Source organism: Mus caroli, unplaced genomic scaffold (genome assembly GCF_978045245.1).
Source record: "Mus caroli unplaced genomic scaffold, Mus_caroli_1 scaffold_11, whole genome shotgun sequence".
NCBI lineage: Eukaryota > Metazoa > Chordata > Mammalia > Rodentia > Muridae > Mus > Mus caroli.
The window spans coordinates 56,929,849-56,945,618 of NW_028227266.1; the positions used below are offsets into that span (position 1 = coordinate 56,929,849).

At 43.6% G+C, this 15,770-nt stretch overlaps 1 protein-coding gene across 1 annotated transcript in view; it reads left to right on the forward strand.

Moving 5' to 3' along the window:
* Positions 1–11,066: 11,066 nt before the first annotated feature.
* Nptn (neuroplastin) overlaps positions 11,067–15,770 on the forward strand; it is a 76,919-nt gene continuing 72,215 nt past the window's right edge. Inside the window, exon 1 of the mRNA XM_029481160.2 lies at positions 11,067–11,318. Within this exon, the coding sequence (XP_029337020.1) occupies positions 11,228–11,318 (91 nt within the window). The 5' untranslated portion in view covers positions 11,067–11,227. The remainder of the gene's footprint in view (positions 11,319–15,770) is intronic.

Sequence of the window (15,770 nt, forward strand, 5' to 3'; positions counted from 1 at the left end):
TCTCTTGTGAGACGATGCCGGGGCCTAGCAAACACAGGAGTGGATGTTCACAGTCAGCTATTGGATGTATCACAGGGCTCCCAATGGAGAAGCTAGAGAAAGTACCCAAGGAGCTAAAGGGATCTGCAACCCTATTGTTGGAACAACATGATGTACTAACCAGAACCCCGGAGCTCTTGTCTCTAGCTGCATATGTATCGAAAGATGGTCTAGTCGGCCATCAATGGAAAGAGAGGCCCATTGGACTTGCAAACTTTATATGCCCCAATATAGGGGAATGCCAGGGCCAAAAGAATGGGAATGGGTGGGTAGGGAAGTGGGGGGCGCTATGGGGGACTTTTGGGATAACATTGGAAATGTAATTGAGGAAAATATGTAATAAAAATATTAAAAATTAAAAAAAAATCAGGAACAATGGTAAAGAAGCCTACGGGTTTGTCTTTTCCTTCTGCTGACACTGAATTAGCGTGCTAACAAAGTGACTAAACTTTGCACCACAGAGAATGAAATGAGTACAGGAAGCTGAGGAGGAGGCGGTACTCCTGGCAGAGCCCCCACATTTGCAGGTGAAGAGGTAGAGAAGAAATGATGTGGACATCTTCCCATAAACATCTTCTTGAGATGTCCCTGATGGCGACTGCCCCTTGTTACCTTTTCTCACACAGAACTCAAGCAGATGGCATTAAGAAAAAAACTAAAGGTTTCTAGGTGGGTGTCCTGACTTCATTTCTGTTGCTGTGATACAATATCCAGTCAAAAAGCAATTTATGTACAAGAGGGCTTGTTTGTTTTACAATCTTAGGCAATAGTCCATCAGTGTAAGGCAGTCAACGTGGGAACTTGAGCTAGCTAGTCATATCATATGCAGGAGCAGAGAGAGAATAAATGCATGCCCACCTATTTCTTCCCTTCTTGTGTTCAACTAGATTTCTCCGAATGCACACAATCCAGGGCACCTGCCTAGGGTGCTGTTCACAGCAGGCTGAATCTTGCAACAACAATTACCTTTCTCCTTCTGCCCCACAGACAGGCTTACCCAACACTGACAATGTTACTCATCACAATGGATAAGTATCAGAACAAAGCCTCCTCCTTCCTAAGGCATTGCCTGTGGGAAGTTTCAGCAGATGCAGTCTTTTCTTTCACAGAAGTAAATAAGACAGGGTTCCATTTTAAACAATTGTAGCAGACTGGAGAGGTGGATCAGAGGTTAACATTGTTGTTCTTGCCAAGGACCTGATTCGGTTCTCAGCACCCACAACTCTCTGCAACTCCGATTCTAGAGGATCTGTCACCCTCTTCTGGCCTTCACAGGCAGCAGGCATTCACATGGTGCACATATATAAAAAAATAAAAGTAAGTAGATCTGTGAAGAAGCGACTTTGCAGAAATTCAGATCTCTCCAGGTTCAGTTCTTGGAATCAGAACAGGCTTCCTTCCCCTTTTCCTAGAATCTGTGCTGTGCTGTATTAGTCAATCACATAAGAATGTAAGCCAAGCTCTGACTACTCAGAGGCACAGGACATTTCTCATTAGGAATAAAACTCCAAAGGGACCCTTGTGTGCTTGCTTGCTTGTTTGCTTGCTTGCTTGCTTGCTTGCTTGCTTGAGTGTGGCATGAACTGCTCTGCAGAAATAAAACATTTTCCCTTTGGACTGTGTAGTCATCTTCCTCAGACCCTGGAGCCACGTCTTATACCACCACCATTCAACCCCATTGCCATTCTTTGAGAAATAACAATTCTGGTTCACGGAACCTCTGGGCAGCATTTTCTTTATGGTAACATAAGATAGAAAAATAGAAGACAAAAAGAGAAAGAAATATAGACCTATATTCATGGAACATATAGGAAATGCATCTATCAATGCAGGCAAATCAATATGATTACTCTTTTATAAATATAAGACAGCAAAAGTAGACCGCTACACAGACAAATATAAGAAAAACATCACATTAAAACATTTTTTAAAAACTTCTAGCCTAGGCTGGAGAGGATGGCTCAGGGTTAAGAGCACTGACTGTTCTTCTGAAGGTCCTGAGTTCAAATCCCAGCAACCACATGGTGGCTCCCAACCATCTGTAATGAGATCTAATGCCCTCTTCTGGCGTGTCTGAAGACAGCTACAGTGTACTCATATACATAAAGTAAATAAATAAATCTTCTTTTTTTAAAAAAAGAAAAGAATAGCAAAGGTAATGGGATACCTGGAAAATATAGAAAAAGCAGCAGGTGATGTACCAAAAAGATGTAAACCAAGACATCCAACCCCAGCCACACCTGCACACCTCCACAGAGAGGGTAGGAAGCAGAAGCTTCATCGAAAAAGTAAAATAAGTGGGCCTCAGGGAAAACTGACAGGAAGTCCTGCCTCACAGAAAAAGCCCACAGCCCTCATAAAACCTTAGATCCAGGTTCTACCCCAACAGATGGATCAGAATCCTATTTTGTCACTCAGCAGGTCCTGGAGGGCAGTGATCAGGGTCATCTTGATAGAGAAACTGTTATTTAAAATTGAGCTGGCCTCTTGTCCTGAGAATAGGAAACACCCGTAAGTTGTTGGAGCCTGAACTTAATCTGCTGAAATGTCAAGCTGAAAGATGTGGGACGCCTGACTCGCCAGCAAGAAAGACACCACAATAGGATCCTTCTGCACACGTTTATTGGGCTGCACATTGACTGTGTAGGCGAAAGACCCCGAGCCCTGGGCCTCTCACTCTTATATACTACTATCAGTTCCCATCCACTCACAGCAGGCCACATCACCTCACCAGGTACGCAGCTTCAGCTAATCAGGGCAGCAGGGGCATATCTCCACCAAAATGGCTTCGCCAGTAACCTGGTACACCTGTGCAGCTCTCACGATGTTTGTGGTTTATATGAGGAAGTCAGGTGCAAGTCATATGACTTAGCTGCAGTCCCTGGCGCCTTCTTGGGACTGCTGCCACATCTGCTCCTCATTGAAAGACAGCTCTGGAAAGCAGTTGTAAAGAGAGGGAAGGCCAAGGGAATGGTCACAAGGAGCTTGGATCAATCAGTGATGTACATAAGAAATAGTGGCTATTGAGGCCAGGAAGGGATCTCATCAACTCACAATGAGCTTGGAGTTTGATGGTTCTAAGCCTAGGTCAGTAGGTGGATCAGCCTCTAGAGTCCCCATCTGCTGTTCCCTGCTGTAGATCCTGAAAATTCAGAAGCTTCAATGGGCTACCTGATATCCACAGCTGCATGGATCTAGCAGGTGATTGACGGGCAGGGGGGTTTGAAAGCATGGAGAAAGGTCCACTGTTATAGAGATTGCAGTGTGGCCATTGCATTCCCCCCACTCCCAACACACTCAGGAGATACCTTCAGTCAGAACATTAGCTACCTCAGTGGAAAAGATCAGGGCTGGAAGACAAGGTCAGAGAAATACTACATTCAAACATCAATAACAAAGAATGCTATATTCACTGGTATTTGTCTATAATGCCAATTAGAGATTGGATACAGGAAGATGGGGAGTTTGAAGTATCCTCAGCTATGAAGTGAGTTCTAGCTCAGCCTGGACTTCATAAGAGGTTGTCTCAAGAGAATTGAAATGAAACAAAACAAAACTAAAAAAATGGACACGACAGCTGGGCAGTGGTGGTGCACGCCTTTAATCCCAGCACTTGGGAGGCAGAGGCAGGTGGATTTCTGAGTTCAAGGCCAGCCTGGTCTACAAAGTGAGTCCAGACAGCCAGGGCTACACAGAGAAACCTGTATCGAAAAACCAAAAACCAAAAAAAAAAAAAAAAAAAAAAAGACACGACTACAACATCCAAGAACTCTGTAACACAACCAAGAGACCAAACTTAATAATCCATGAGATAGAAGGAAGAGCTGAGAGAAAGAAAATCAAAATTCCCATGGTACAGTGAATCTTTTTCATGAAATCATAGCAAAAATCAACCAAACAATAATCAACTAAAATCTAGAGAATAGACACCTAAACACAAGAAGAATTTAGGGTTCCAAATATACATAACCAGAGAAGAGCCACTCCATGACTTCTTATAATCAAATATCAAACACACACGGCAAAAGTATTAAAAGCCATAAGGAAAAAAGTTAACTCCTCTACAAAGGCTGGCATATTAGAGCAAAATTATTTCTCTTATTGGCAACCAAAAAGCTAAGAAAGCATGGAACAATATGTTTAAAACCCTGAAAGTAAATCAGTACCAACTGAGATTGTTATACCCAGCAAAGCTATCTTTAAAAATGGCAAAGAAATAAGGCTATTTCAAGGCAAATACAAACTAAGGCTCAGGTACCCATCCCTGTAGCTGGTCTTTACTACTTTGTGAGTTCTTCTTTCTTCCACCCTTCAGCCTATATTCACCTTTTTTCACCTTTTCAAAACTCTAACACTAGAGAGGAGAGGAGAAAGGATAGAAAGTAAAGGGGATGATGTTATCATTATACGACTTTCTTCTGAGTAGGGGCATCAAGTTGCTTGAGGTAGGGTCGAGCTTCACCATCAGGATATCTAATTTCTTTTTCTTTTTCTTTTTCCTCTTCCTCTTCCTCTTCCTCTTCCTCTTCCTCTTCCTCTTCTTCTTCTTCTTCTTCTTCTTCTTCTTCTTCTTCTTCTTCTTCTTTCCTCTTTATGCATTACTACTTAACAAATGCAACCAACAACCCACACTTTCTCTCAGGGCCCTAGCATTTATAGACCCTCTGAAAAGTCCCCAGAATTCCAAACATCACACAATCTCAGAAACTATCTACTGCTGGCAAAAATCACACCTCTGTTAGAGCACGAGGCAAATCATAGCTGCTGTGGACAATCTGAAACAGCCCTATATCCCACACCTGGAATTAAAACTAAAACATATTCTTATAATATTTCTGTGGTTTTATATATAGAAACTAAAATGACAAAATTGTTACTACACATCCATAACAGAAAAGGTATCTAAAGAAAAACATGTGCACCAACTTAGTCTTGCTAAAAAGTATTGTGATCCCACTCAATGCCTGAGATTTGGTTCTCAGTGGCACACATCAGGCATGATGGCTTAAATCTGCAATCCCAGCAGTATCAACACCACTGAGAAACTTGTTGTGCATGCTCAGGTCCTATCCCAGGCCTAGTGAACCATTAGCTCAGGAAGCAAGGCCCAACTATCCATCTTTGAACTGTTCTCCATGTAATTCTATAGAAGTTTCAAGCAACAGGGTCTGGGACTGGGGCTGGGGCTGGAGCTACTGCTCATTGATAGGACATTTTCCTAGCATGTGTCAAGCCCTGACATAAATATTTTAGCACTGCATAAAATATTTGAAAGATAATACAAGTCCATATATGAACATCTATTTTCAATTTTGGCTATGAATTGGAATCAATTAGAGTCTTTAAAAAATAGCTATTTATGCTGAGCAGTGGTGGCGCACGCCTTTAATCCCAGCACTCGGGAGGCAGAGACAGGCGGATTTCTGAGTTTGAGGCCAGCCTGGTCTACAGAGTGAGTTCCAGAACAGTCAGGGCTACACAGAGAAACTCTGTCTCGAAAAACCTAAAAACAAAACAAAACAAAACAAAACAAAACAAAACAAACCCCCCTCGAAAACCATAACCAAACCAAACCAAAACCAAAACCAAAAAACAACTATTTATGTGTATGGATGTTTTACCTGCATGTGTGTACCTGGTACCCACGGAGATCAGAAGAAGCCATTGGGTTCTTTAGATCCCAAGCACTTGGGAGGCAGAGGCAGGGGGATTCGAGGCCAGCCTGGTCTACAAAGTGAGTTCCAGGACAGCCAGAGCTATACAGAGAAACCCTGTCTCAAAAAACCAAAAAAAAAAAAAAAAAAGAACTTGAAACACAGATGGCTTTGAGGCACCATGTGGGTGCTGGGAACAGAATCCAAATCTTCTGCAAGAGCAGCCAAAGCTCTTAACTACCGAGCCATTTCTCGAGCCACAACTGGAGAGACTTAACATTACACTTCCCTCCAAGATTCTGATTTAATTGATAAGGTCTAGAGATTGAAACTTTAAAAAAAGACATAGATAATATTTTATTTATTTATTCATTTATGTGTATACGTGGTATATTTGCATGTAGTGTGCATGTGCAAAAGCTAGAGGAGGATATTGATGTCCTATTCGATCACTCTGTCTTAGTCTCCTGAGTCAGAGCCTTGAATTGAAACTAGAGCAAGGATGGTAGCAAGAAAGTCCTAGAGATCCTCCTGTCTCTGTCACCCACAAGGTTACAGGCACACATGCATACAATATCTGGCATTTTATGTGGATGTGGGGGATTTGAACTCAGATCCTCATGTTTGTGGAGCAAGCACTCTTACCCACTCAGCTAGTGCCCCTGCCCTAGGATTGAAATTATTTCATAGTTCTCTGGTTGTTCTAAGGTTCATCAAAGCTGGAAACGCAGAGCATTTACTCAACAGCACATTAGAGATTGCTATGTATCTACATAAACTGGGCCCCACCCCAGATGATGGAATTGAAATCTCCAGAGGCTGGGTGGTGTGCATTTCTCTTTTAGTGCTGCGTTTTATTCATGCTTCCCAGTTGGTTCTAATGTGTAGCCACAGAGGACCATTTCATTAGTGTAACTTTCTCAGCTTCTCTTTACTCGCTCCTCTCCCTGAGGGCTCAAAAGTGAGGTTTCGGGTGAGCCATTGTGGGAAGGAATTAAGCAAGTTTGAGACCTGCCACTTAGAGAGGGCATGTAAATGTCTAGTCTTGCTCCCCCCTCGTACCCTACATTTCCCAGTAGTACTGGGAAACAGCATGTTCACTCACTGCTGTTCCCTGTGTCTGCGAGTACATGCAGCATTCAGGAGCAATTTGTCCCCAAGCTAGTCTGGCTAGCTGACTACTGGAGGTTATCCAATATAAACTTTATAAGAGGGATGCTATAATTTCTATAGGCATATTCATGTCTTTCATTCAATTATTTCCAAATATGGGCAAGGATTAGCCCCTAAGATCCAACTCCAGTCATAGAGAGCATAACCCGGCTGTTAGGCTGGTCTGCTTCATCCTCATCCCTATATTAGTCAGTCATCAAAGTGGATATGGTACCCAAAGTTCTCTCTAAAAAATGAGAAGCATCCCATGCTACTGTCCAGGGAACAAACATTATTCTAACCTTAGCCGACCCTGAGTGTGGAGTTTGCCCAAGGATATTGCTTTAGTCAGATTCGAATGACAGCAGTCAAGATGAGTGGGGCAATATATATGACTGAAGGAGCTTAAAGGTGCAGAGATCTTTGCAGGATGAAGACAGGAAACCATTAGGAAGTTCAAGAGCATCTCTAGGAATCCTATAACTCTGTCGTTTTGACCAATCGGCCAAGGTTCCAATTGAATCACATCAAAACAAACCAAGGGAAGACTTTCCATTTGGGAATTACAGGCCTTACCACCAGGGGGTGCTACCAACACTGGAAAGAAGACCTCCAAGGGATTCGCTGGAGGCCAGGAAAGTGTTTCAGCCTGAGCTCTGAGGACCCCTAGGGCTCTTCTGGTGCATTACAAGGATCTTAACAATCCTTGGGCACATCTGCATTTGGAGTTTTGTTAGTGTGTGTATATAATAATCGGTTTGGTTTTAAGACAGGACTTTGTTCTCTGTAGCATAGGCTGATGGTCTGGATTTATATATCCTAGCCTGACCTGGAACTTGTAGTGACTCTCCTGCCTCAGCCTTCTAAGTATTGGTGTGAGCTACTATGTCTGGTAAGCTGTAAAACAACAATAACCCCCAAACCTCGATTTCTAAATTCCTTTAAAGAGGTTCCCACATCAATAGGAGATTTTAGTTGTGTGTCTTAACAGCAGGCAGAAACCAATAGTACTGTTATGTCATGTGAGGACCTGCTGATGTTTTCCCTAGGTAAAAAGGGTTCTTTATAATTTAGTGCTTTGAATGGTAACACCCATAGGTAAAAGATTGCTCCTGAGTCAGCTTTTGCAATCATGATATTGTACCATTGGGGAGGGGAAATGTAGGCTGGAGTCTGAGCTGTAGTAGTGTCATGATCAACATTGAAGTGCATGTAACACAACAGAAATTGTTCAAAATATTGCACATAAACTTATGCATCTTTTCTTCTTACAGTCTTTCAAAGTTGCAATGATCGTTGTCCCTATTTGACAGATAATTTGTCAAGAGAAATTATTAGGTCACTGGGGCGAAGATGCATAGATACTAGCGATGTGGTGGGGGATGGATTTGGATTTTATCATTTCTTATCCAGAATAGTTCAGATTGTGCTATAAGAACAACCCCGGAGGGCTGGAGAGGCAGCTCAGTTGTTGCGAACATTTACTGCTCTTGCAGAGGACCCAAGTTCAGGTCTCAGCACCCCCATAGATGCTCACAACCATTGATAACTCCAGTTCCAGGGGTTCCAACATTCCCTTGTAGACTTTACAGGCATTACAACACACAGAGAACACAAACATACATGCAAAGAACACATTCATACACATAAAATAAAATTTTCGCCGGGCGTGGTGGCGCATGCCTTTAATCCCAGCACTCGGGAGGCAGAGGCAGGCGGATTTCTGAGTTCGAGGCCAGCCTGGTCTACAAGGTGAGTGCCAGGACAGCCAGGGCTACACAGAGAAACCCTGTCTCGAAAAAACCAAAAAAAAAAAAAAATAAATAAATAAAAAATAAAATTTTCTATAAGTAGAAAAGAGCAGACATCCTTGAGTCTCAATAGCGATATTATCGGTTCTGTGTGGGTGACAAGAGGGTTCAGCTTATTGTGCTAACTCGAGGGTCCACATGGTCACCCCTTTCCTGTTGACATGTATTTTCACTATCATTGCCATTACTCACTATTACCAAGGTGAAAGAGTCTGAAACCCTGGAAATGAATGAATGCTTCGCTTGGAAAATGATGTGTGCCACTTCTCAAATTTCATTGTCTGAGACAGCCACAGGCCACTCTCAACTTAAAGAGGGCAAGAAGATGTGCTTCTAAAATAAGCCTAGAAGCAAGAGAACCAGACTGTCTGCCATCCACAGTTATGCTTGGAGATCCCGAGCAAAGCCTGCCATCTCTTAGCCTCAGTTTCCCCGTCTGTGAATGATACTTTTATAAGGATTCCTCGTTGCGAGTGTAAATACGTAGGTTTGTTTAAGGTTCCTCGGAGGCAGAATGGTTGCATTCAACGAAAGTTTTCATCAGCTGAGACTCTTGGCTGCGCTAAGCTGGTATCTGTCCTTACAGGATGTCAGTGGAACAGCCTTTGTTCAGACAACAATACCTGCCATCCTCTTTATCACACGTGCAGATTTGAGGTTCTGACACAGCTTTTCTTCTGTGAACATTCCACAGAGATAGAGCCCCAGCCCTTGCTGCAAAGCACAGTCTATAGCAGATAGTTGTCTAGTTCCTGGGAAAGCTGGAGAGTTCTGGAGAGTTTCTGATGGTTCCTTCCTTTCTTTCTTTCTTTTTTTCTTTCTTTCTTTCTTTTCTTTTTTTTTTTTTTTTCGGTTTTTTGAGACAGGGTTTCTCTGTTTAGCCCTGGCTGTCCTGGAACTCACTTTGTAGATCAGGCTGGCCTCGAACTCAGAAATCCGCCTGCCTCTGCCTCCTGAGTGCTGGGATTAAAGGCGTGCGCCACCACGCCCGGCATGATGGTCTCTTTCCTCCAGATTCTCTACCCCTTTGAATATAGTCAGGTCAGCAGGCCAGTTTACCCTTTCTCACTTGCAAGCCACAGAGACACCCGAGGATGTCTGTTGTGACTCATAGATGAGCTAAGCCACAGAAAACACTCCTTTGCTAACCACAAGTGCTCAGGGTGGTTCAGGGAAAACAAACAAGCCAACTCCCCCAAATCTGTGTTTGTGTGCAAGAGCCTGCGTGCCTGCACTGGGAGGCCAGAAGTCGCCTTTGGGTATCTCCCTTAACTATTCTTTGTGTGTGTGTGTGTGTGTGTGTGTGTGTAGAATACTCAGTTTTTGAGGCAGTGTCTCTCACTAAGCCTAGAGCTCATGGATCGGCTAGGCAGACTAGTCAGCAAACCAGAGAGCTCTTCTCTTTTCCAGACTACAGACTTCTCTTCTCCAGATTACAGCGTCGGCCCTGGTGGCCATCCTTTTCTTTTTTATGCTGGGGAAACTCAGGTCTTCACGTTTGTGTATCAAGCATTTTTAAGGACTATGACATCTCCCCAGTACTCTCTCCCCGCAAAAGAAGGCATTTCTCAACTTTCCATGCAACATGGCTAAACTCCTTTTTGATGGCCCCTTTCCTGTGGGTCATCTCTGATACACCAGGCTGAACAGTGAACTGAGTGGCAACTATTTTCTTACGGGTTTCCTCTACCAAAGGTTCTGCCTATTACTGGACACACTGTGACTTCCTTGTAGAATTGGATCTATGGCCCTGCACAGGCTAGCTTTTCAGGCCCTCAGAGCTTGTGAAGCTAAAATAAGGCCAAAGAAGGGTGGAGTGGGGGGGGTGGGGTGGGGTGGGGAGGGCACAGGTAGTGAGGAAAAGGAGGACACTTGAAGGCTAAGGGAACAGATGTCCGTGCAAGGAAGCACAGCGATCGTTACACTGCCTGGAAGGGAAAAAAAAAAAAAACCCACGAGGCAGAGAGGTTGTGGCCAGATACCTCTAGCGGTCTCTGGTTAAAAGTCCAGAAGGAAGAGCAGGGTTTTGATAAGGGGTACTAATAAGAAGCTCAAAAGCAGGGTCTAGGGTATCCATTTATGAAGCTTCGAGCAGTAACGCATGAAAGGCAGGATGGGTGGGGGGAGCATTGTTTTCTCAATGCTTCCTCTAATTTCTGGGCGCTAGGATGCCACAGAAGTGATAACTGTACTCCGCCGTCTTCCCCCGTGGGAGAAGGAGCGGGTGGAGTCCCCGCCTCGCCCCGTCACGTGGCCAAAAGCGCCCTTCACACGTGACCTCCCTTGTGCTTGGCCAATCAGCCTCTGCAGGGGCGGAGACTTGGGGGAGAGGGCCTCTTCTCGCGAGCCTTGCCGCCGGTGCTCCTGGCCCGCCCACGGCCGCCAGCGGAGGTCTCGCGAGGCTTGGACGCTGCGGCGGTAGGAGGAGGACGGGGAAGGACGGAGCTCGGCCGCGGCTGCCTCCCTCGTTCACTCCCTCGCGCGCGCGCTCGCCCGCCCCCTCCCTCCCTCCCCTCCCTTTCCCCGGCCCCGGCCTCGGCCCATTCGCTGCGCGCTCTCCGGCTAGGGAGGATGTCGGGCTCGTCGCTCCCCGGCGCCCTGGCCCTCTCGCTCTTGCTGGTCTCTGGCTCGCTCCTTCCAGGGCCAGGCGCTGCTCAGAACGGTAAGCCGAGGGGCCGGGGGCGGGTCGGGCGGGGGCGCTCGGCTCTGGCAACCAGAGGGGCCGGGCCCAGGCCTGAGGGGGATGCCGGAGCCGGCAGCGGGCGACCCGGCTGAGGCGAGGAGGTGCTTCGCGGAGAGGTGGAGGCGTCGCTTTGGTGCGAGCCCGGGGCTCTGTAGACAGGTTTGCGGCGTGGGGCTCATCGCGCACCGGGAGCTGGAGTAGCGGGGGCGGCTCTGGAGAAAGCGGCGGGAGACAGGCGTTCGAGTTCGAGCTGGCGGAGGGGTGGTGTCGGCGAGAGGACCGGGCTCCGCGGGCGCTGACACCGGGATTCTACTGGGGCCCTGGAACCCGGGTGACATTCTGCAAAATGGGAGGAGGGGGGAAGCTGGGGTCAAAAGGATCCCGTAGAATACCTAGAGGCAGCCGACTGCTTGAGTCTCTCAAGGAGAGGGGTTAGTGAGCGATTCGGGGAACCTTGGATTTGGGGGTAGAGGGAAGGTGGGCGGAAAGATGGAGTGGGTTGACTGCAGTAGGGGGACCTGGAGAAGAGAAGCAGCAGTGTCTCCAAACGAGCTGGGGGAAGAGGGCTGGGTTTTGCCAAGGAGGGTGGAGTGCTGGGCATTCTAGGGTAGCGGTTGGGAAAGCAAAAGGGAGTTTCTAAATAAGGAGAGGAAAATGAGCAGAGGATGCGGGGAAAGCTTTAAAACCATGGTAGAGGAAATATCAGGGAAGTAAAGGCTGCCTGGGTATAGTGGTGGGAGTGGGGGAAGACGAAAAATAAGGGAAGAGAGTAAAATGCAGGAAGTCGGGGGTGTAATGTTGCTTTGTAGCGCGGCGATACATTAGGGAGGGGACGAGTTGTGGCAAATGCTGTATGATGCTAGTTCGGCCTTTGGGGAGGGCTGGGACACAGTCACATCTGCAGTGGTGGGATTGAGGGCAATGAGAGATGGTGGCAGGAGAGATGGAGGAAGTGGGCTTTTAGAACTGAAAGTTTCAAGGTTGCAAAGATGTTATTTCTGAGGAATATGAATGTGGTCTCTGGGATGGGTTTAAGGTACAGTGGAAGTGAGAGAATTGGGTTTTGAACTGAAGCTCTTTAGAGAAGATGGTGAAAGATAATAGGCTTGGGGAGCTAAACACGACAGATTCTGTGGGACGGAATTGTCACAGTCTCTTGTTGAACCGATCATTCAGATACAAACCTAAAAGGATAATGAACCTAATTCAGCTATTGTGGAAACAACTATTAGGAGGTTTAAAGATTTCTGTTTTAAACATGAAAAAATTAATGAGAACTTGGTTAGGGATAGGGAGCCATACATTAGTCATTAGTTTTAATCTCTGAATTTCTTCGTGGTAATGCTAAAACAATTAAAATTAGTCTGGAATTGAAGTGGCTTTCGTTAAAACAAAAATCAGTCAGAGCCAGTGGAGTTGAATATTTTGAAGACAAATTGAACTTAAAATGCTAGCGGATACAGTAATAACGTATCACATTTAGTATTGGAAAAAAAGTCACTTTATCAAATATTCCCTTTACAAGGGAATTTTATGCCCTATGGCTTTATTACTGCATGAGTCAGAAAGGAAACATTTGTTTCTTATATTGAAAATCCTAAGGATATGGACACTTCCACCCCCTTTTCCTTCAAGTATGAAGCTGTGGAAGGGAAAGGGTAAAGTTAGCCTGATTTGCTCCCTCTATGCTTGGTATGTATGTATATAGATATGTATCATTTATCATAGATGTGATAACAATGTGAGTTTAATTCTGACTTCAGTTATTTGTAGAAATAACATAGTTTCATTTTGCACGATAGGTGAGAGATTCTTGATCTTAGATACTTAATCTCTGCTGGCATAAGTTATTTCTGATGATTTATAATATGGTAAATTGTAGTTTCTTAGCAACTAAGGCAAGGTTTTTGGATAGGCCTACAAAGACTCATCTGCTCTTAGTGATAATATGTTCTAAATACAGCATAGTACAGTCTTTCCCTTGAAATGAGCTTGGATTTAGTCACATGCCAGGGCTAGTAAAGTGAACCCATAGTTGAGCTAAACGAATGTAAATTGAATTCAAGAAAGACATGGTTACTTCCGAGTTTATATGGTTAAGGATGCCATTTTAAAGCTTTTTGTAACGTGCCTCAGTGATAATATTTAAGGTTTCTGTTGATTGTAGTCCTGTAATAGTCTGATTTTGTGTCCTCAAGTGTTTTTACTTTTTTAAACAGTGATTCAGAAAGAGATACCATGTTATATACCATGTAGTATTTAAATATTAGACATAATGATAATAAAAATAATGCTTTGGAAAATCAGTTGTAGAGTCACTGTTTCTGGATTGAAAATGTGGCAGTTTAGATTAGGCATGTAGAAGTTTTTGAAAAAGCTTCTGTTTTCGTTATTTTTTGAAAAAGCTTCTGTTTTCGTTATTCCTTAAGTGAAGAATTTGGTATAGATGGCCCACAGCATTTCTTTTTAACTCCAAAAGGAATACGATCCATTACCATAGGGATTCAAGTACGTTTTACTTTTCATATAAATATTCAGACTTGTAAGGTCACAGTTTCATATAAAACATAAAAATTTTAAGGTATTCAAAGGTTTTAGGTTAAAATTGAACATTAAACCAAGTTCATGATCTAGAGCACAGGCTTTGGACACGGATAGAACTGGTGTTTTGTTTTTTGCATATGTGTGTGTGTATAGAGAGTGGGGGGGGGTGAGAGAGAGAGAGAGAGAGAGAGAGAGAGTGTGTGTGTGTATACTAGGGCTCCAACCTTTGTACATACTAGGCAAGCATGGTACCATTGAGCTTTATCTTCCCAAGAACTGGGTTTGAATTCTAATTCTCTACAGCTAAGTGACCTTGAGTAAGGCAGGCCTTAGTTTGATCTGTGAAATGGGGATTACAGTGTTAGTCCCATAGGGATGATGTAAGGATTAAATGAGGTAATGAGTCTAGTTGGATTTCATTCTGATACTATTGCAAGTCTTAGTGTTAGCCATAACTATTATTAAAAAGTAGCATGATTGCTTTTCTTCTTATGTGTATTAAACATTTATTAAAGCTTCTGTCATCATGAATACAAGTTAATAGGTCATTTGAAGGTCCCTTACAGAGATTTGTGCCAACCATTTTGCTGCAATTGAAATTCTGGTGAGGAAGTTTATATTCTGTTTGATTGTCTGGAAGATTTCATGGTATTCTTTTCTCCTGACCATGCCTGCAAATGAGTACATTTTCATAAGGGTCAGGTGTTGCCTTTTTATAGAATACCATTGTTGTAAGAGAGGTAGAATGTAGTACCTGGAAGATAGTCCAGAGGTTTACAGGTGTTAGCTGAATGAATGAATGTGGGATGGAATGTAAAAATGTAATATGTTCTTCCTGAGACTTATTACATTAGATAATTCATACTGTAGGAGCAAATAGAGAATCTAATGAGTCTTATTGTTAACAGCTGAATTTGAAGAAACCATTTTGCTTAGGTGATTCTTAGCTGTGAACATTATGCTTGCAACAGTGCTAGTATCTGCACTAGGTGATTTATGAATCTTTTTGTCAAGTGCTGTTTTCTTTTTTTTTTTTTGGTTTTTCGAGACAGGGTTTCTCTGTGTAGCCCTGGCTGTCCTGGAACTCACTTTGTAGACCAGGCTGGCCTCGAACTCGGAAATCCGCCTGCCTCTGCCTCCCGAGTGCTGGGATTAAAGGCGTGCGCCACCACGCCCGGCTAAGTGCTGTTTTCTTAAGTTGTTTGGCAGTTTGCTTTAGACTATCTTCCTACTTAGAGAACTGAAATAAGTATCAGAAAGATAAAATCTTATGAGTGATAGCTGTGGCACACATGTAGGACAAAATGTCAAGCAACAGATTTAAACATAGTTAAAATATTATTTGACTAGAATAAAGAACCTACCTTTGAATAAATAAAGTCTTTCCTAAGGAGACTGTACGTCTTTAATCTCTCTGCACACATTTGTCATGGGTCTAGTAGGAAAGGCCATCTAACTACAATAGAGCCTATTTCTTGGCTCCTTTTCTAGTTATTGAGTCCATGTTGAGAGACAGGTTTGTGTGTGTGTGTGTGTGTGTGTGTATGCAAACACAGAGCTTAACCTATGAGTATGCCAAAGTTTAACTGAAAATGATATGCTCTGCAGTTAATTTTACTTGCCACAAATTAAGATTTGATTTCATTGTAGATCTTATTTCCTATGAGTTATATTTTCTTGAAAAATTAGACTTACAAGAAATTTTTTGCTTTTTCAATATGGTTTTGCTGTAAAACATTTCCTTGTAGGCTCTAAGGCAGTGGTTTGTGGGCTGTGACCAAAACAACCCTTTCCCCATATTGGATATCCTGCATATCAGATAGTTATGTTGTGATTCATAATAGTAGTAAAACTACAGTTATCAAGTAGCAACAAAAATAAGCTTTG